General features: G+C 58.0%; 3 protein-coding genes across 7 annotated transcripts; 2 read left to right on the top strand and 1 right to left on the bottom strand.

The window, feature by feature from the left end:
• Window positions 1-119: 119 nt before the first annotated feature.
• Window positions 120-4,013, top strand: SAMD1 (sterile alpha motif domain containing 1). Of its 2 annotated transcripts, none has more exons than XM_041762849.1 (6): window positions 120-260; window positions 909-2,048; window positions 2,471-2,765; window positions 2,855-2,951; window positions 3,048-3,159; window positions 3,270-4,013. In XM_041762849.1, the coding sequence occupies exons 2-6, from the start codon at window positions 1,065-1,067 to the stop codon at window positions 3,426-3,428; spliced, it is 1,647 nt and encodes a 548-aa protein (XP_041618783.1). In that variant the 5' UTR covers window positions 120-260; window positions 909-1,064; the 3' UTR covers window positions 3,429-4,013. The 2 variants fall into 2 exon arrangements, with proteins under 2 accessions (XP_041618783.1, XP_041618782.1); XM_041762848.1 differs by lacking the exon at window positions 120-260 and adding an exon at window positions 479-541.
• Window positions 4,014-5,223: 1,210 nt separating this feature from the next.
• Window positions 5,224-9,787, top strand: C7H19orf67 (chromosome 7 C19orf67 homolog). Its single transcript, XM_041764250.1, has 6 exons — window positions 5,224-5,552; window positions 6,274-6,418; window positions 6,550-6,650; window positions 6,739-6,924; window positions 7,268-7,402; window positions 7,870-9,787. The coding sequence occupies exons 1-6, from the start codon at window positions 5,224-5,226 to the stop codon at window positions 8,042-8,044; spliced, it is 1,071 nt and encodes a 356-aa protein (XP_041620184.1). The 3' UTR covers window positions 8,045-9,787.
• A 2,919-nt stretch (window positions 9,788-12,706) lies between these two features.
• Window positions 12,707-16,390, bottom strand: MISP3 (MISP family member 3). 4 transcript variants are annotated; one of them, XR_005989101.1, is made up of 3 exons: window positions 13,854-16,389; window positions 13,337-13,410; window positions 12,707-13,066 (listed from the first exon to the last, which is right to left on the bottom strand). XR_005989101.1 is itself a non-coding variant. In XM_041764251.1 (3 exons), the coding sequence occupies exons 1-3, from the start codon at window positions 14,511-14,513 to the stop codon at window positions 13,049-13,051; spliced, it is 660 nt and encodes a 219-aa protein (XP_041620185.1). In that variant the 5' UTR covers window positions 14,514-16,377; the 3' UTR covers window positions 12,707-13,048. The 4 variants fall into 4 exon arrangements, 2 of the variants coding, with proteins under 2 accessions (XP_041620185.1, XP_041620186.1); XM_041764251.1 differs by having other exon boundaries at window positions 13,946-16,377; XM_041764252.1 differs by lacking the exons at window positions 12,707-13,066; window positions 13,337-13,410 and adding an exon at window positions 13,418-13,556 and having other exon boundaries at window positions 13,946-16,390.
• Window positions 16,391-20,609: the final 4,219 nt, after the last annotated feature.

Raw genomic sequence — 20,609 nt, 5'->3', positions numbered from 1 at the left:
CCCCTCGGCGTCCAGCCCTCGGCCGAGAGGGCGCTCTAGGGAGGCGCTGGGGCCGGCGCGCCGGGAGGCCGAGCGGCGGCGGGGGCGGCCCTGGCAGGGGGGGTAGACGGTGGGGGGGACCGTGCGCGCCCCCCTCCCCGCAACCTCGGCGCGGAGCGCGGGGCCAAGCGCGCCTCTGGGGCGCGGGGGCGGCGACAGTCCGAGGGTCCCCGCGGCGCTCGGCAAGCGCAGCGGCCCGGCCCGCGGGCGGCGAGTTCCCGGTAAGTGCGGTCCCGAGAGCGGAGCGCGCCGGGGAGGCGTGGAGAGGGGGGCTGGGCGCCGGGGACGTCTGGGTCCCGCGCCCAATGGCTGGAGGGCGGCCGAGCGCCGCCCGCCCGCCCCGCCCGCCCCCTCTCCCCTCCCCCCGGCGCTCCCCTCCCCCTCCCCCGCCCGCCGCTTTCCCCCGCCCCCGCCCCGGCGCCAACTCCACGGCGCCTCCTTAAAAAGCGCGCGGGAGTTGTAAGGGGGGGCCGGAGCGAGCCAGAGTGAGCGAGAGCGCAGGGTAAAGGGGGCGGGCGGGGGGCCCGGGCTCCACCTTAAAAGCGGGCGCGTGGGGGTGGGAGGGAGGAAGGCGGGCGGCGGGGAGGAGGGAGGGAGGGAAGGAAGGGGGGCCGGAGTGTCCCGGGCGCAGGGCGCGCGTGCGGCGGCGGCGGCGGCGGGGAGGGGCCGGCCGCGCCGCGCTCCCCTCCTCCCTCCTCGCATCCCCGGCCCCGCGCGCGCCCAGCAGAAGCGGGTCTGTGTGTGCGTGCGTGCGAGTGAGTGAGTGTGTGCATATTTTTTTCTCTCTTTTCTTTCTCTCTCACTGTTTTTTCTCTCTCTCGCTCCCTCTCTCTCGCTTTTTTTTTTTTTTTTTTTTTTTTTTTGCAAAGAAACAGCAGCGCCGCCGCCGCTCCGCCGAGGCGCTGCGCCCCCCGGGGGGGGGAGGCGGAGGAGGCGGGCAGCGGCGGAGGGAGGGGAGCCGGGGAGGGGGGCGCCGCGCTGGGAGGGAGGCAGCGCGCACGGTGCAGCCGGGCCGGGCGGGAGGCATGGCGGGGCCCCCGGCCCTACCCCCGCCGGAGACGGCGGCGGCCGCCACCACGGCGGCCGCTGCCTCGTCGTCCGCCGCTTCCCCGCACTACCAAGAGTGGATCCTGGACACCATCGACTCGCTGCGCTCGCGCAAGGCGCGGCCGGACCTGGAGCGCATCTGCCGGATGGTGCGGCGGCGGCACGGCCCGGAGCCGGAGCGCACGCGCGCCGAGCTCGAGAAACTGATCCAGCAGCGCGCCGTGCTCCGGGTCAGCTACAAGGGGAGCATCTCGTACCGCAACGCGGCGCGCGTCCAGCCGCCCCGGCGCGGAGCCACCCCGCCGGCCCCGCCGCGCGCCCCCCGCGGGGGCCCCGCCGCCGCCGCCGCCGCCGCTGCCGCCGCCGCCGCCGCCGCCGCCGCGCCGCCGCCCACGCCCGCCCCGCCGCCACCGCCCGCGCCCGTCGCCGCCACCGCCCCGGCCCGGGCGCCCCGCGCGGCCGCCGCCGCCGCCGCCACAGCGCCCCCCTCGCCCGGCCCCGCGCAGCCGGGCCCCCGCGCGCAGCGGGCCGCGCCCCTGGCCGCGCCGCCGCCCGCGCCCGCCGCTCCTCCGGCAGTGGCGCCCCCGGCCGGCCCGCGCCGCGCCCCCCCGCCCGCCGTCGCCGCCCGGGAGCCGCCGCTGCCGCCGCCGCCACAGCCGCCGGCGCCGCCACAGCAGCAGCAGCCGCCGCCGCCGCAGCCACAGCAGCCGCCGGAGGGGGGCGCGGCGCGGGCCGGCGGCCCGGCGCGGCCCGTGAGCCTGCGGGAAGTCGTGCGCTACCTCGGGGGCAGCGGCGGCGCCGGCGGCCGCCTGACCCGCGGCCGCGTGCAGGGGCTGCTGGAGGAAGAGGCGGCGGCGCGGGGCCGCCTGGAGCGCACCCGCCTCGGAGCGCTCGCGCTGCCCCGCGGGGACAGGCCCGGACGGGCGCCGCCGGCCGCCAGCGCCCGCGCGTCGCGGAGCAAGGTGAGCGCGCTGGGGAAGGGGGGGTGCCGCGCGGTAGGCAGGTGCGGGCGAAGTTGGTGGCGGGGCGCGAGTCCCGGGAGGAACCGGGTGGCGGGCGGCCCTGGCTCTTCGCGTCTTTCCTGCGGGTTCGGCGCATGGTGACCTTGGCAAGTGACTTAATCTTGCCGAGCCTCAGTTTCCTCCGCTTGTAGAAAGCGACTTAATAGCAGTAGCGACCCCTTGAGGTTGTTGAGCGAGTTTAGTGAGATTTGGCTACTGAGGGCTTTATTAACACAGAGCCTGGCACGGACTGAATGCGTAAAAGTTAGTCCGTGTTGATATTAAAGGTGGGGGTTAAGCACACCACTCGCTCCTGGATCGCAGGGTCTGGGCCCGGGGCCAGAACAGCCACTAACCTTTCCCGCCTCTCTCCCGGGCACCAGAGAGGTGGAGAAGAGCGAGTGCTTGAGAAGGAAGAGGAGGAAGAAGATGACGAAGATGAGGATGAGGAAGATGATGTGTCCGAGGGCTCGGAGGTGCCTGAGGGTGACCGTCCAGCAGGTGCCCAGCACCACCAGCTTAATGGCGAGCGAGGCCCTCAGAGTGCCAAGGAGAGGGTCAAGGAGTGGACGCCCTGTGGACCCCACCAGGGCCAGGATGAAGGCCGGGGGCCGGCACCGGGCAGTGGTACCCGCCAAGTGTTCTCCATGGCAGCCATGAATAAGGAGGGGGGGTCAGGTAGGGATCTCTGAGTTGAAGGGTGTTGCCTGGTGGGGAGGAACTGAACCCCAAAACAAAGCCATAGGCGTACGTGTTTTCTCTCCTAGCCTCTGCTGCCACTGGGCCCGACTCCCCATCCCCTGTGCCTTTGCCCCCAGGAAAACCAGCCCTGCCCGGGGCTGATGGAACCCCCTTTGGCTGTCCGTAAGTTGGGGTATTTGAGACATGGGGGTGTTGCCTACATGTGTGTAACAGAACCGGGAGGATCGCGGCTCATTCCTTGCGTCTGTTCTGACACAGTTCTGGGCGCAAAGAGAAGCCGGCTGACCCTGTCGAGTGGACGGTGATGGATGTGGTCGAGTACTTCACCGAGGCCGGCTTCCCGGAGCAGGCAACAGCTTTCCAAGAGCAGGCGAGTTCCCATCCCTCGGTGTACCCCTCTATTCCAGGGCTTCAGTGGGAGGGCATCTGCTCTGACCCTGCTTTGACCCTGCTCGCTCGTTCTCTCTCTGTCCCACCCAGGAAATTGATGGCAAGTCTTTGCTGCTCATGCAGCGCACAGATGTGCTGACTGGCCTGTCCATCCGCCTGGGCCCAGCCCTGAAAATCTACGAGCACCACATCAAGGTGCTACAGCAAGGCCACTTTGAGGATGACGACCCCGATGGCTTTCTAGGCTGAGCGCCCAGCCTCCCCTCTGCCCCAGCCCATTCCAGCCCCCATCTCACCCAAGACCCCCAGAGTCCAGGAGCTGGATGGGGACACTCTCAGCCCTCAACAGATTCCAGTGAGGGGGCGTTCCTCCCTTCTCATCTCTTCCCTGTGTTTTCCTAGCATACACACATTTGGCCCCCAGCACATCCTATACTCCATAATAGAGGAGTGTGGGGTGGGACAGGGCCTGCTCATTTCATCCCAGGAGGCCAGCCCTCCCCCCAAGTCTAGGACATTTTTGAAAAAAAAAAAAAAAGTGGGGGCTTCCTATCTCCCCTAGATCCTCTTCAGTTCACCCAGATGTTTCCTATATAAATGTTTTGTTTTACCTGTTCTTTTTGATGGGTGGCCTTTCTTCTCTCCCCCACCACCCATGCCCTATCCCAGTCTGCCTCTGGCCTCCAGCCCCTGGGAACAGCTGGGGTGGGGTCCCTGGGTCTTCCCTAACCCTCTCCTTTCTTTCTGTTGGTTGTCGCTCCAGCTGGCTGTATTGCTTTTTAATATTGCACCGAAGGTTTTTTAAATAAAGTTTTAAAAAAAAAAAATGGCAGGAGTTGAGTTTTATGAATGGAGTGGGGGAGGGGCAGGAAGAGCTATAGCAGCCTCCTGGGAGGGGCTAGAGTTAAGACAATTGAGGAGAAAGACAGGTAGTGCATGAGGCTGCCCCACAGCCAGCTAGGACAAGAAGTGCTCCGGGAGAGCAGGGATCTTTGCTCAGTTGGGTCATCTCCCCACGCTCAGAGCAGTACCCAGGCACACAGTAGGCACTCAAATATTTGAGTGACCAGCAGTTTAACTCAGCTTTACGAGCATTTTCTCAGTCGTTCTGTCTGCAGCCCTATGAGGCAGAGAGCTCATAAAAACCCACTTTCTGGAAGAGGCAACTGGCTCAGCACAGCAAGGATGCTTGCTCAGGGTCACACAGGGTGGGGTCGGACACCTGTCTGAGCTCTTTACCCAGAGTCTTTTTAAGTGTAAATGCACTTGCCTTCTTAGCTGTATGTCTGTCAGCCTTGGCATGCCACCAAGAATCTAGTCTATAATACAGGGGTCTGTTCTGGGCCCGTGTAGGGTCTCCAGGCTTCACGGTCCTCGCCAATAGAAGAAATAGAAGGGATGAGATCCTGGGACAGGCACGTTTTTCCAAGCGGAGATTTTAAGTATTGTTAGCAGTTGAAACAGCTACTGACCTCACAAGTCCCTACTAAGTTCTAATGCAGTTTTTCAACTCCATTAGAGTTTGGGTTTTTTGTTTGGTTGGTTTTTTTTATATACAGATTCTGGGGCCAGAGTCAGGTTCTATGAGGCCGGGGTGTGCCCCCTTTATGTAACCTGCGCCCCGGGTTTGGAGGTTCGGTAAAGACCCCTCTTCCCTAGGAAGCAGCCTAGGAGAGAGAAAGGCGCTGGCCCCCGGGCCGCACCCCAGGACAGGGCCGCGCCAGCACCCGCCCAGGTCGCCTCTCACGGACGCCCCCTCCCCCCGCCCCCAAACAGCCAGGTTCCGGGAGCGCGCATGTGCGCGGGGGCCCCGCGGGCGCGCAGCGCGAACCGGAGCGCCGCGCCCCTCCCGCGTGTTGAAATTCAAACGAGGCGAACTCCCTCCGCGCGGCGCCGCGCCGGCAGAGAGGTCGAGGCAGGGGCGCGTCGGAGGGGCCGCGTTCCCAGCGCCGGCAAGTCCGAGCTTCCCGGGGCGGGGTCGAACCCGCGGCCAACGTGAGCGCCGGAGGCTTAAAGCGCGGCGGTCCTCGCCGGCGACCCCACGATGGCTACCGAGCAGTGGTTCGTGGAGCCGCTCCCCCCGGGCCCTGGGGAAACACCGCCCCCGGACGACTTGGAAGCTGGGGCGCAGCCCTGCGGAGACGCATCCTGGTTGGCGTCCCCTGGCGGACCTGGGGATCCACCGGAGGCGGAACCGGAGGACGTCCAGGGGCAGCTGCAGGAGGCCTCTACCGCTACTCCTTCCCCCGAGCCTCTGGCCCCGGGGCCCGCCCCGCCTCGCCTCCCCTTGGACACCATGTTCAGCCCCATCACGGAACAGCTCCGCTACCTGCTCAAGAAGGCAGATGATTTCCAGAGCTACTTACTTTACAGGTGATGCTGGACGGGGTCCTAGCTCCCGAGAGGGTAACTGAGTTACCTGAGGAGACTGAGGAGAGGGTAACAGTACAAGCAACACACGCGAGCTCCCCAAACTCAAAAGCATCAGAAACCAGAGACAGTAAACGAAGCTCGTTGATTGGGGGATCCCATTTCGAAGAATGATGAGGACTATGTAGAAATTCGGGGTGAGGGAGCACCTGCTATTATGTGGCCCCCAGGGGTTGCCAATTCACGAGGACTTTTCTCCCAGTTTTTTAACTGTTGGCTTATATTTTGAACCCTGGGCAAGCTAAACAAAACCAATCTGTGCCAGATTTGGCCCATGGGCTACCAGTGTGAGACACACACACACACACACACACACACACACACACCCCGAAACCCCAAGGGATAGCATGATTCCCAGCCCAGGGGGAAAGGGGCTGTAATTCTCACATTTCCAGTATCCATTGGAATCCTCTGGGAGGCTGTTTAAACCCTAGATTTCTGGGCTCCACCCTACAGGAAATTTTGAGTGAAAGTCAGTTGCAGAATTCAGGTGTCAGCATCTTAACAAGTGTTCCCAATGGTTTTGATGCAAATGATCCTGGAAGATATTCTGAGAAAGGCCTGGCACAGGGGGAATTTTTAATAGGGGGTCCAGGCTAGGGGTACAAGTCGGCAGTGAATAGAATGGGATGGACTCCAGGCAAAGGCCTCCTTTTCTATTTAGCAGGGACCGCGTGCAGAAGGAACAGCTGGCCAAGGCCATGCCCACCTTCTTACAGATGTGTGAGCCCTACTTTCTCTACCTGGAGGCAGCTGCACGGAGTGTGCCCCCCATCTACGGAGCCCTGCAGGAGCTGGTTCGAAAGGGGGTGTGTGAAAGGGGGTCTAGGGTTTCCTAGACCCCATGCCCTTTTCATCAGAACCTCAGGAGTGGGAGATGGTGGGGGGAGGGCGATCCTGGCAGGCCAGCTAATCTCATTATGCCCCTTCTTCCATGCAGCTGTTGGAGATATCCCAACAGCTGACCCTGCGCCTGGAACAGCTGGTCCTCATGTATGCCTCCTTTGGGTTCGTGGACCTGGAGGAGACTGACCCCCTAAGGTAAAAGGGTAGGAGACTGGAATGGGGGTGGGGAAAGGGTGGAGTCCAGAGCCCTGCCTCATTCCCCCACTCTCCTGTCTACTGTCAGCATCTCCTGTTTCTTCTGTGGGAGGTTCTCCATCAGCCCTTCCCATGAAGTGTCCATCTTCAGATACTGTGCCCCAGCCGCCTACACTGCCAGCCGCTTCCCCCGATACCTCTATAAGAAGATGCGATGGAACCTGGAAACCACCCCAGAGCCCAGCGGCAGGGGGCAAGATTCCCATGTGGATTAGTGAGTGCCCTTATAAAACCAAAATTCTCCCCTCTCTTTGCGGAATGCCAGTGTGGGCCTCTGAACCACCACCACCACCACCACCACCACCATGGAAAGCCAAGCAGGAAACCAAAGCTCTTTGAAAGGCCATCCCCACCTTAAAAAATCACCCTTCCATTAAAATAAAAATCCTCATCTTAAAAGTAGGCTAGCAGGGAGAAAAGGCCTCAATATTGAGCTACATCCCTACCTGAGGATTTGAGGGCAAATTCTGATGAGTTTCCACTTGCTCCCAAATTCAAAGCCCTCAACAGAAGCTAGGAAACTGCTCCTTCTTAACTGATGCCCCCTCCCCTCCCAGCTACTTTCTGTGCTATCGAGATACATGGGAAGACACAGGCAAGAGCCCGGCCAATTCGTGCCCCCAGATCCAGAAGCTGTGGTCCATTGGCCGCTGGGTGCCGCTGGGACCTGCGGAGGATGACCTTTATTCATGGTAGGAGCTAGGGTGATGGCAAAGTAGGTTTGGGACCTGGAGGGAGGGGCGGAACCCCACCAAAGACCATCCACTTCTCCCAACATTGTTTCCCTTGGTAATAAGGATAGCATTTTATTATGCCCTGAAAAGTGCTTTATGCAGACTTGTGTCACAACCCATTTAAGTCTGTGCTACAAGCCCCATCTTACAAAGAAGTAAACAGGTGCTCAGAGAGGTTAAGTTACCTGCCTAAGGACACACAGCAGCTGGGTGATAGATAGGCCAGGCCAGGGATAGAGTCGTGCAGCCTCCCAGAGCCATTACCCTCTAGGTTTCTCCTCAACAGGGAAACCACTTTCCCCCCAGGGTTCTTCCCACCCCCAGCTGAAACAAAGCCTCTTTCAGCCACAGCCTCTCACTCGAGGGGAGGGGCTCCCGAGGAGCAGGGGGCGCTCACGTCCAGGCCTGTCTGTCCTGGCCCCCAGGATTTTGTGCCCGCAGCCGCCGGGAGACTACCAGCAGCTGCTGACCATCGGCTTCGAGGAGCCCTCGCACATGCTGGCCACCGACCTGCTGGTGCAGATTCTCACCGGCCAGGCAGGCCCGGCCCGGCCCCCGAGCGCGGCCGGGCCCGCGGCGTGGGCCGCGCAGGGGTCTTGAGCCTGGAGAGAGGATGGGAGCTGGAGCTTGACAGTTCCAAACTCCAGGAGAGGGAGCAGGGGAGGGGCTCACTCGTTCTCCCAGTGCACCTCGGCCTCGCCTTCCAAAGGGCCGGGCCGAGCTGGCCAGTCCGCGCCGGGTCCGGCCCGGCCGCGGAGCACTGCGCGTGGACACACCAGTTTTGCGTTAAATAAAAGAAAGAAAGAGGTCACAGGCTCGGCGTCCGCTCCGAGTGCCGCGCCCCACCCCTTGGGGCGAGGAGCCCCGCCCACTCGCGCGGCCTTCTGGGAAATGTAGTCTTTGAAACAAAACCAAAGTCCCCCTCGACTGGCGGACAAGCACACGGGGCATGCGCAGAGGCGCACATGAAGCTAAAAGGGAAGTAGCAGTGCCTGTCAACAACCGGAACCCAAAAAACCGCAAGTTTTGGGTAGCCGGGAAATTCAACACCCAATGGGGGAAGGGACCCCGGAGCCACGCCCACTCTCGTATTTTGACCCGGAAGTGACTTTTTTACCGAAAAGACTATATTTCCCGACGTGCCCCCGGAAAGGGCTCGGGATCAGCTTCCTAAAGGCCGGAGTCGAACCTTCCTCTTGCAGCTTTTGGATCGTGGAGCGGGCAGGTCGTCCTACTCCGCGGGGTGTCCGGGGCGCTGGCGGGTGGGAAAGCCGTAAGGATCTCCAAGTTGGGATCTCTAAGCGTAGCTCCGACCTTGGGCTGGAAAGGAGACCCAGGTTGGGAGAGGTGAACTCACCTGCTCAAAGCTCCGGCGAGCAAGTGGCGGAGCTCGAACCTGAACTGGGTCTTTGCGATTGCAGCTAGTCCCTTGCGAGAGGAAGGGTGGCCTTCCTGACCCGCTGTCACTCATCTGCGAGGTACCCCCCCCTTTAAGGCGTGCCTTTTCGTTCCTTGCAGCATTTGTGGAGTGGGAGCAGAGACCTAACCTTGACCCTTTTGAGCAAAGCACTCGCTTACCTAAAACTCGCTTACCTGGCACACAGTATTGTAAGCCCCTGTTTTTTGTTTTGTTTTGTTTTAATTTTAATTTATGATAGTCACAGAGAGGGGGGGGGGCAGAGACACAGGCAGAGGGAGAAGCAGGCTCCATGCACCGGGAGCCCGATGTGGGACTCGATCCAGGGTCCCCAGGATCGCGCCCCGGGCCAAAGGCAGGCGCCAAACCGCTGCGCCACCCAGGGATCCCTAAGCCCCTGTTTAAGATGACAAAAAGGGACGTGTGAAGTAAAATGAATCAGGATCGGAAAGCAAAACCCTTGATATTTTTTAAGGGGCCGTGTGTGTGTGTACAATTTCTGACTTCAAGGATTGTTTAGTCTGAATGAGTTAAAGGGGTTTCTGAAACTCCCTCATACTGTGTTAGCCCCTGTGAATTATACACATACATTGTAAGACTCTCTTCAGCTTGGTTCAATAGAAATTTAAATTGAGCCACAAATGCAAGTCACATACGTTATTTCAAATTTCCTAGTAACCACATTTTTAAAAATGAGGTAAAAAAGTGACATTAATTTTAGTGATTTTTATTTAACCTAACATATCCAAAATACTATTTCAGCATATAATCAGTGCAATAAATTATTGAGCTATTTCTCTTTGGAGGGTACTAGGTCTTTGAAATCTGGTGTGTGTATATGTATATATATATATATTTTTTTTTTTTTTATTTGAGAGAGAATGCAAGCGGGGAGGGGCAGAGGGAGAGCAAGAAGCAGACTCCCTACTGAGCAGGGAGCCCAGTAGGAGCTCCATTCCAGGACCCTGAGATCATGACCTGAGTTGAAGGCAGACCCTTAACTGACTGAGCCACCTAGGCACCCTGGTGTGTATTTCACACTTACAGCACATCTCAGTTCAGACCAGCCATACATGGCTTTAGACGGTCTCACCTTTTTTCCCGTAAGATTTCATTTTTTTATTTGAGAGCGAGCGAGCACAAGCAGGGGGAGCAGGAGAGGGAGAAGCAGGTTCCCCACTAAGCAGGGAGCCTGACATGGGGCTTGATCCCAGGGCTCCAAGATCATGACCTGAGTAAAAGGCTGACACTTAACCCACTGAGCCACCCAGGAGCCCCTAGACTGTCACCCTCAAGGCAAATCCACAGGCCACTTAAACCAAAGTTTTCTGATGCATGGTGGCAGTACTGTCAGAGGAAGGAAACAGGCTTGATTTCCTGGATCCTGTTGCTCATGAACTGTCTATATTCATGAGTCTCCAACTTTATCATGGAATCGTGTGGACGTTCTGATTTTTAAGTCTGGGGTGGGGGCCCAAGAATGTGTTTGTGACAAGTTCTCAAGCCATCCTGATGCTGCTGGTCCGAGGAATACACTTTGAGAACTGCGAACCTACCCCTACGTGATGATGTCCTCAAACTTGGCTCCATGTAGGAAACACCTATAGAGCTTTAAAAAGTACTGAGGCCAAGCTCCCTGTCAGATTTTGATTTACTTGGCATAAGGGTGCCTCATGTAATTTTAATTTGCAGGAAAGGTTGAAACTCAGGTCCACACTTACATAATCCACTCTACAGGCTTCATTCTTAGCTCCCCTGCTGGGAATTAAGAAGCAGCTCTGGGTCTTTCCATTTCCCACCTTGGCAGCACTGGATCTTTGCTTTCTCTGCAAAGTCACAATCAAGTATGTGCTCAGTGTCCTGATGATGGGATCAAGTAGTTCCTTTTTGGACTGAGCTTCTCTTGGGGTGCATGTTGTGTGAGCATTCTTTCATTCTTCATCAGCTACTTGTCCTCCTTATGTAGAATCAAGACTGTTGCTGGACCTGGGGCATACAGAGTTGGACAAATCCAAGAGCTGAAACAATGAGTCTAAAACATTCCTGGGGGATGCCCGAGTGGCTCAGTGGTTGAGCTTCTGTCTGCCTTTGGCTCAGGTCATGATCCCAGGGGCCTGGGATTGAGTCAGTCCTGTGGGAAGCCTGCTTCTCCCTCTGCCTATGTCTCTGCCTCTCTCTCTCTCTGTATGTCTCATGAATAAATAAATAATCTTAAAAAATAAATACATTAAAAAATTTAAAAACATTCCTGGGTCTTTTCTGAGTCTCATGCACCCCTAAAAAGCTGGTACCCTGAAATCATGGAATATAACTGTTCAGATACATTTATTCAACTTATGGTGTTCACAGACTCTTGAACCCCTTGGGTTGGGAGAGAAATTAAGGAGGGCTTAACAAATGACAGCTACAAGCTGTATTGCAAGCAAGTGTTGCTTGTTGCACTTTCTGTGTCCCACCCACCCACCTACCCCCAATTTTAAAAGTTTTCTAAATAGTCACATTTAAAGTTCAGTAGATTTCTCTTTTTTCAAAAAGATTTTATTAGGGCACCTGCGTGGCTCAGGTCTTGATCTCTGGGTCCTGGGATCAATTATCCTGTTGTCATAGTCAGGCTCCCTGTTCAGTGGGAAGTCTGCTTCTCCCTCTGCCTCTCTTCCCCTGCCCAGGCTTGCTTGCTCACTATCTGTGTTTCAAGTGAATAAAATCTTTAAAAAGAAAAAAAAAAAAAAAAAAAAGCTGCCCCAGTGGCGCAGCAGTTTAGTACCGCCTGCAGCCCAGGTTGTGATCCTGGAGACCCGGGATCGGGATCAAGTCCCACATCAGGCTCCCTCTACCTCAGTCTCTCTGTGTGTCTCATGAATAAATGAATAAAATCTTTAAAAAAATAAAATAAAATAAATTTTTGAGAGAGAGCATGCATTAGCAGGGAGAGCGGCAGAGGGAGAAGCAGACTCCCCTGCTGAGTGGGGAGTGGGACATGGGGCTCCATCCCAGGACCCAGAGATCATAACCTGAGCTGAAGTGAGATTCTTATCTGAGTCACCCAGGCTCCCCTTTTATTTTTTTTTTAATTTTTTTATTTATTTATGATAGTCACAGAGAGAGAGAGAGAGAGAGAGAGAGAGGCAGAGGGAGAAGCAGGCTCCATGCACCGGGAGCCCGATGTGGGATTCGATCCCGAGTCTCCAGGATCGCGCCCTGGGCCAAAGGCAGGCGCCAAACCGCTGCACCACCCAGGGATCCCCAGGCTCCCCTTTTAAAGGCTGGGTTTCCCCCGTGCTTTTGGAAGTCAGAAGCTCTGATGCCACTGAGCTCACTCATTGGTACTACTACTGATATGGAGGAACATTTACCTGCCCGCTGAAACAAGGCATTTTCTAGCACGCTCCGCTGTCTGTCGGGTCTACAGGCATGTGAGGTTTGCCATAGCTGGACAGATTATAAATGGCCTTGTGCGCCTTGCTAAGAATATTGTACCCTTCACCACCACCCCCTTTGTTGGGTACCTGTTGTTTCTGTCCCCAGAGCAGGAGCAACCTCTTATCACCTCTGCCTAGCCCGCGCCCAGCCCGAGGCATGCATGCCGCAGGCACCAATCGTTGGCGAAGTCTGGGAAAAGGCCGGGCTTGAGCTCATTTGTCCGAACGCCGCAGTTCGCGCCCGCGCCGCCAGGGGGCACCAGGATCCGCGTCGGGCCGGGGGAGACCCGCAGCCCCAGAACTGGGGGATAAAGGGCACATTCTGGGTTCCGGTCGGCGCCTCCTGGGCTTTCTCAGGCCTTCCTCCGCCAGACGCCCTCCTGCCCCAGCCCAGACGAAGAGGACCCAGAGGAAAACAGCCTGTACTGCCCAGAGAGAGGGGGCTTTATTGGGGGAGTGAGGGTAGCGCAGGCGGTGACCCTGGCCCTCTAATAGTAAAGGCCAGAGGGCGACGCCAGTTCGGTTTGCGGTTAGATGGCGAGGAGCTGGACAGTGTCGCCGGCCGATTGAGAGTGTTTCCCAGTGGAGACTAACAGTTTTATAGACGACACCGGTCAATTTCACAAAGTCATGTCCAAGGGGGGCTGGTCGATTTGATCCTCCCCTGCGTGCAGACCGCGGGCCCTCCAGGCCTTCAGTGGACTCCGAGAGCACTCCTGGGCACCCCCACCAGTGCCCTCTGGCAGAGGGTCCCAGCCTGCTGGCATCTCAAGGCTTCCGCTCCTCCTGGGGAGAGGAGGCCAGACGGAAGGCCAACGTCAGGCACCCGCGCACCGCAGGAGCGACACCCGGACACAGGGTGGGGCGCTTTGGGGCCCGGGACAGCCGCAGCCTCCTCACCCCGGGGCCGTGCCCAGAACTTTGCGTCCTAGCCCAGAGTGACTTCCCAAGGACGTGGGGGTGCACTTTGCCTGACCCAGCACCCTGGCGCCCGCGGAGGAGGGGGGAGGGAAGAGCCACTAGCGCTAGAGGCCAGAGGGGAAAGGGAGCTCCCACCTGCTCCAGGCCGCTCTCCGATGACTTCCTGCGGGGAGGCCAGATCACCGCCAGCTTTCCGTCGCCCCTGCTCGCTGCGGGGGAAGGGAGCTCAGCTGGGGTTGCCCCTCCTGTCACCAGCTGGAGGCGGCCAGGACCAAGGAGGCCGGCCGCACCCCTTAAACACACAGGCGTCTACCCTCCTTCCCACGGAAGCCTCCATCCTGAAGGAGGGAGCAACCTGAAGGAGGAGGCAGGCGAACCCAGGGTGGGGAGGTGGAAACCCCTAAATTCAGAGGAGGATCTGGGAGTGCCAGAACTCAGGCGGGGTTCCCTGGAACCCGATAAAGACTCCTAGAATCCTCCCCCTTTCCCCACCAGGAGCCTAGGTGAGGTGGATTCGGGAGGCGACCATTCCGAGTCGGGGGTGGACCCAGGGAAGCGGGCAGCCCAGCAGCGGTGGGCAGGGCACGGACAGTTGAGGGGGGCGGGGGGGGGGTGGGGGGGTCCCAGGACCCTGGGAGCCCTGAGCGGGTACCTTGAGGGCCAGAAGAGAGGCCACTGGAGTTGGACTGTCGGTGAGAGCGGCTGGAGCCCACAGTCCCCAGCGTCAGGGCGCGCGTGGCTTACCCGTGAGGCTGGGCGCGGGCTCCTTGAAGTCGGCGGTGCCGTAGACGCTGAGCCGCTGGCGCTGCAGCTCCCGCTCGCGCTCAAGCACCTCGCGCACCTCCTGCTCCAGCAGCGACGGCGCGACCCGCGGCGGGGCGCGGGCCAGCACCGGGCACCGGCTGGGCACGGCCAAGCGCGGCCGGCCTCCGGGATCCGGCAGCCCCCGCGGGCCCGCGCCGCCCTCAGCCGCGGGCGAGGAGCCGCGGCCCCCGGCGGCCTCAAAGAATCGCTTGAGCTCGCCCAGCGGCTGCGGCGGCGGCCGGGCGCACGGCTCCGGGGCTGCGGGGCGCGCTAGCGCCGCCTGACGGTGGGCCTCACGCTCGATGTCTCGCTGCATCTGCGCGCCCGCCCGCGCGCGCTCCAAAGCGCGCGGGAGCGCGGGGCCGGGGCCCGGCAGGCTGAGCACCGGCCGCACACGCAGCTCGACGAGTTCTCGGCCTGCGCGGCCTGGGCTCAGGCCCCGGCTTCGGCGCAGGCTCTCCTCGCGCTCGCAGCTGCGGCGGATCTCTCGCTCGATGGGCGTCTCCATGAGCGGCTCCCCGGGCGCCTGCTGGGGGGTCTCGGGGCTCTGTAGGAAACGCTGCAGGAGGGCTTCCGAGCCTGACCCTGAGGAGGAGGTCTCGGGATCCCGACGAGGACACTGCTTGGGCACCCTCGCGCTTCCAGACGCCTCGGGGTCGTCGTTGCCAGGCCCGAGGCTCTCAAAACCCTCAGCTGCACACGGCCCGGGGCGTTCCGCGTCCAGCCCCGCTGGTGCCCCAAGGACTTGGCTCTCTTGCTCAGGGGTCTCCACGCCCTGCTCTGCGGAGGGCAGGGAGACCTTGCCTCCCGGCCCGGGGACCCCGGCGTCCTGCTCTGCCGCAGGCCCCGGGACCTCGCTGTCTGACCTGGGGGGCTCGGGGCCCCGCGCTTCGGGCGACCCCAGGGCTCCGCTCTCCGGCCCGGGGGCCTCGGTGTCCAGGGTTGGGAGCAGCTCGAAACCCTGGGTTTCCAGCGCCGGAGTTGTGATGCCCAGAGCGGGGACGCGGTGCCCTGCGCGGCACCTGTGGCACAGTCACCGCCCGCAGGTCCCAAGGCGTCGCCTACCTCGGCCGCTTCTCTGACCCGCCCCTGGCCTCCAAGAACGGCCCCCGGGGGCAGGGTTGGGCGCCGCCCCCTACACCTGCCTGGACGACTACGGCCCGCCCCGGCCCCGCCCTCGCGGCGGGGGCGCCCCCGCCGGGCCGCGCATCTCGCACTCCGACGCGCCCCGGGTCAGCTCAGGGCACCAGGCTTCCGGTAAGAGGGCTCCCCTGCGCCGGCCCGCCAGCTGGGGGACAAGTCCGGGTGCCGGCCAACTCACGCGGCGCCACCCCGGCCCCTTTCCGCCCCCCGCCGCCGTCCGCGCCATCCCAGGAGGCTTGACCCCCCACTGTGCCCTCCCTGGGCTGGGCCTTTAAGCCACTGGCCCTCCGCGCTGGTGTCCTCCAAAGCCATCTCTCCGGCGCCTCGCTAGCCCCGCCCAGGCCGCCGGGCAGCGTCGCCCTTGGCCTCGGGGCTGTCGATCCACATTCCACGCCTGCAGCGGACGGCTCAGACTCGAGGGGGCGCCAGGAGCCCTCTCAGGGCGCGCCCCGGGCTCCCTCCGGGTTTCTGGGCGCCCCGAGGCCTCTCCCGAGAGGTGTGCACCGCCGCTTCCAGCCCAGAGGCTGCTTTCCCCTCACCCCTCCCGGAAAAGGCCGCCTGGCGTCCGCGGCCAAGTGCACGTCCAGATTGAGGGGAGAGGGAGGGACGGACACAGCGCGCCCGGGCCTAGCGGAGCGGCTGCGACCGAAAGCCGGTCACCCTGGGACCCGGGCGGCTGGAAAGGCCCGCAGAGGTACCCGGGCTCGCGGCGCGGAGAAGCTCCCCGCAGCTGGCGGCAGATCGTGGCCGGAGTCTGCCCTCTGGCCTCACTCCACCCTTCTGGGGTGACCAGGAAGAGAGATATAGTTACCTAGAGAAGGGGGGGGCTACACAGCCTCACTTCCTGTTCCTGCTGGGTGGTGCCAACAAGGCTCCTGGTGCCACCGCGCCACCGAGCCCTTTCCGTCCAAGGACACTGAGGGACTTCATCTGTCAGACCCAGTCACTGATTCCTCCCTGGCTGCCTCTCCGTTAGCTTCTCGGTCTCCGGGGGCACCATCTGCGCCTGGTTCCCTTCCGACCCTCCCAGGTACTTCTCAGGCTTCTGTTTCACCTGCAGCAACAGGCTTCCTTTTTCTCCTGCTTCCGTGGGTTTGGCTGATGAGAGAGAAGGGAGTGAGGTCAGCAGGTTTATGCTAAGCCCCCTCTGACCCACACTGCCAGCCTGTGTCCCTCCGCTGCTGGTGCCACTCTACACACCTGTCTCAAGGTCAAGGCATGGAAACAGCACCACCACCCCCCATCCCCCTGTACTGCTGCTAACCCAGAGTGTCTTTTTTTTTTTTTTTTTTTAAGTTTATTTATTTTAGTAATCTCCACACCCAATGTGGGGCTCAAACTCACAACTCTGAGATCAGGAGTTGCACACTTCTCTGACTGAGCCAGCCAGGAACACCTCCTGACACCTTTATAAATCAACTTTAAAAAAAATATTGTATTTATTTATTCATGAGAGACACACACACAGAGGCAGAGATGTAGGCAGAGGGAGAAGCAGGCTCCCTGTGAGGAGCCTGATGCAGGACTCCATCCCAGGACTTCCGGGGATCACGCCCTGAGCCAAAGGCAGATGTTCAAGCACTGAGCCAGCCAGGCATCCCTGTATTAAGTTCTCATCAGTTACTCGGTTTGGGGACACAATCTCTCCTGCCAGCACTGAGCCCCTGACCAATTCCAACCTTACTTTATTTACTTATTTATTTTTTCCAACCTTACTTTAAACACCATCTCTGTGCTGGTGTCTCAGATTTATCATCTTGCACTTCTCCTTTGGGTTGTAGACTCCTCTCCAACACTCTTGAGTGTAGCAAATAGGTCAAACTGGACACTTTAAAAGCAGCTTTCTCTCAAGTTGGGCTCCCCGTGGGGAGCCTGCTTCTCCCTCTGCCTGTGTCTCTGCCTCTCATGAATACATTAATAAAATCTTTTTTTTTTTTAATTTTTTTTTAATTTTATTTATTTATGATAGGCACACAGTGAGAGAGAGAGAGAAGCAGGCTCCATGCACCGGGAGCCCGACGTGGGATTCGATCCCGGGTCTCCAGGATCGCGCCCCGGGCCAAAGGCAGGCGCCAAACCGCTGCGCCACCCAGGGATCCCCATTAATAAAATCTTTAAAAAAATAAAAACTGAGCTCTCGGATCCCCCCAGCTCTACTCCTCCTCACTATGTATGGAAACTTATCTATTCTGTTTTTCATGCCCCATACCTGGGAATCTACCTCAACTTCTCTCTCGGCTCCGCTCCAATCCAGCCATATATTGGATTGCTGTTGGATCTGTAGGCTCTGCCTCCAAAACATATTCTGAACATGTCCACTTCTCTCAACCCTCATCCCAGCCACTTCACTGTCCTCCAGTGGTTCCTACCACACTCAGAAAAAAAAAAAAAATCCAAATTCCCTACTCTGACCCAGAAGGCCCTGCCCATTTCTCAGATCTCATCTTGACACTCTCTTGTCACTCCTCCATTCTCTCCCCTCAGACCTGCCAAGTTCACTCCTGCCTCAGGCCCTTTGCACTTACTTGCCTTTTTCTCTGCTTGGAATGACTCATCACAAGGCTGGCTTCTGCTATGCAGGTTTTGACTTAAATATCACTTTTTTATAGACAAATAGTCCCTGGTCACCCAGCCTGCATCACACACAGTCCTTCCCCATAACCCTAACCCTACTATCGGCTGTAACTCACCCTATACAGGAGTCATCACTAATTGCCTTTATCTGTATATTATCTCTCTCCTCACCACCACCAAAAGTGAGCTGAATTATTTAATGATACTAGGTGCCTACCCCAGTGCTGAGAAGAAAGAAACAAATCAGGTGCAATTGAGTCTGGGAGACAGAGACAATTATAAATAGAACAGTCTTGGGATCCCTGGGTGGCTCAGCAATTTGGCGTCGCCTTCTACCTAGGGTGTGATCCTGGTGTCCTGGATCAAGTCCCATGTTGGGCTCCGTGCATGGAGCCTGCTTCTCCCTCTGCCTGTGTCTCTGCCTCTCTCTGTGAGTCTCATGAAAAAATAAATAAAATCTTAAAACGAAAATAGAACAGTCTTGCCTCAATGTGGCACACAGGACAAGAATACAAAGGGAAGCCCACATACCATACATCTAAATATTTAACAGTTATAAAATCAAACTATAAACAATTAAATAAAATATATTCTCAGGCTGCCTGGGTGCCACAGTTGGTTGAGCCTCCGACTCGATCTTGGCTCAAGTCCTGATCTCAGAGTTGTGAGATCGAGCGCCACATTAGCCTCTATGCTCAGTGTGGAGCCTGCTTGGGATTCTCTTTCCCTCTCCCTCTGCCCCTCTTGGTTGGGCTCTCACAGCACTCTCTAAAATAAATAAATAAATCTTTTAAAAAAATACATTCTCTCCTCCAAAAGGTATAAACAACCCAAATGTCCATCAACACATGAATAGATAAACAAAATGTGGTAGATCCATACAATGGAATATCATTCAGGGGTGCCTGGTTGGTCCAGTGGGTAGAGCATGCAATCTTGATCTCAGGATTGTGAGTTCGAGCCCCACATTGAGTATAGAGATTACTTAAAAAAAAAATAAAATCTAAAAAAGAAAAAAAAATAAAATCTTAGGAAAAAAAAGGAACATTATTCAGCCATAAAAAGAGTAAAATACTGACACACCCTACATTGTGGATGGATCTTAAAAACATGCTGAGTTGGGGCGCCTGGGTAGCTCAGTCTGTTGAGCATCGGTCTTCAGCTCAGGTCGTGATCCCAGGGTCCTGGGAATGAGCCCCATCATCCTGGGGTCCTGGGAATGAGCCCCACCACCTCCCTGCTCAGCAGGGAGTCTGCTTCTCCCTGTCCTACCCCTCCCCCTGCTTGTACTCTCACTCACGTGGCTCAGTCTCAAATAAATCTTAAAAGAACCTTACGCTGAATGAAAGAAGTCAGACATACCAAAGGCCACATAGTATATAATTCCATTTATTTATTTAAGATTTTATATTTATTTATTTGAGAAGGAGAGAAAGAGCACGAGCAGGGGATGGGGGAGAGGGAGAAGCAGGCTGGCTTCCCATTGAGCAGGGAGCCCCACATGCGGCTAGATCCTAGGACCCTGAGATTATGACCTGAGCCAAAGGCAGACACTCCACCAACTGAACCACCCAGGCATTCCTATGATTCCATTTATATGAAATGTGTGGAAATAGGTAAATCTACAGGGACAGATTGGTGGTTGCCAGGGGCTGGGGGAGAGGGAATTAGAAGTGATTGTGATGGACATGGGGTCTCCTTTCGGGGTGATGGAGATATTCTGGCTCCAGACAGAGGTGATGGTTGCACAATACTGTGAATGTGTTAAATGCCACTAATGGTAAATTTTATGTGTATTTTACCACAATTAAAAACTAATAATAAAAAAAATATGTTCTCTCCTGTCATGGCAAATGTACTTTCAGGATGACTTAGAAGGCCAGGTTCAAATGAAAACATTTTGAGTCCCTAGGAGTCTTGTATAAGAATGTGGGACCCAGGGAAACCCCAGCTCTCAGCCTGGCCCCCTTTACTTCCCAACTTCATCTCTCTCCTGCATAGCAGAGAGCCTTGTGCCTGTACCTGGGGACCCTGTGCCATGTGTCCAAGCTTTATTCTCACCCCTCTGCCCATAGCTGCCCTTGACCGCTTCTCAGGCTGGAGATCGTGGGGTGAGGCACACCCTGGCTGCAAGGTCTGCATTCAGGAGGTACATAGGCCTTATCTTGAGCTCAGGACCATGTGGGCAGGGAATTCTGAAGTCTGAGTATACTGAGTAGGTAGGACCTAATAGAGAAGGGAGGAGTTAGGGAGGCACTTTCCCTCTGTCACATGGGGAGTGTCCTAGCTGGAGTGTGTCCTTTAGGGCAGGGGGCTGAGGGCAACATTCCTTCTCACTGAGGCTCATGTCAAATTGTGCAGCATGACCAGGACTGCACTGGGGGAAGGTGGGGACTGTGGGAGATGAGCCTGGAAGATAGGAGGTGATTTCCCCAAATGGCAAAGGGTAAATGAGGCATGCTGGTACCTGAGAAATGGGGTGCTGGCCCTTTAAGAACAGGACTGGGCGGCTTTAACAGGGACCCTCAAGATTTGGGTAGGAAGTTCTCTGGACCTTCCTCAACACTGCCCCACCCCTGTTATAGCATCTAAGGGGTGTCAGGGTCCTGGAGGCCACTTGATCTGATTCTCCCATTTCACAAAAGGGCAAACCAAGGCCTAGAAACCTTGGGGCAAGTCATCCACAGTTACCCAGGGGCCAGGCCTCCTGGTTCACGTGGTACTCAGCCTCTGGTCTCCAGGATCCCTTAGCTGGATCAGTCCCTCCCTCCCTGCCCCAGAGCCAGGGTCCAAGGAGGGAGGGCAGTAGTATGTAAGAATACCCCAAGCGTGTGATGTGCCACGACGGTCACATGTTGGTGACCTTGGTGGGCAGCTGGACTTGAGG

Source organism: Vulpes lagopus, chromosome 7 (genome assembly GCF_018345385.1).
Source record: "Vulpes lagopus strain Blue_001 chromosome 7, ASM1834538v1, whole genome shotgun sequence".
In the NCBI taxonomy this organism is placed as follows: domain Eukaryota; kingdom Metazoa; phylum Chordata; class Mammalia; order Carnivora; family Canidae; genus Vulpes; species Vulpes lagopus.
Note: the sequence above shows the minus strand (reverse complement) of the source record. Positions and strands in the feature narration are given on the sequence as shown.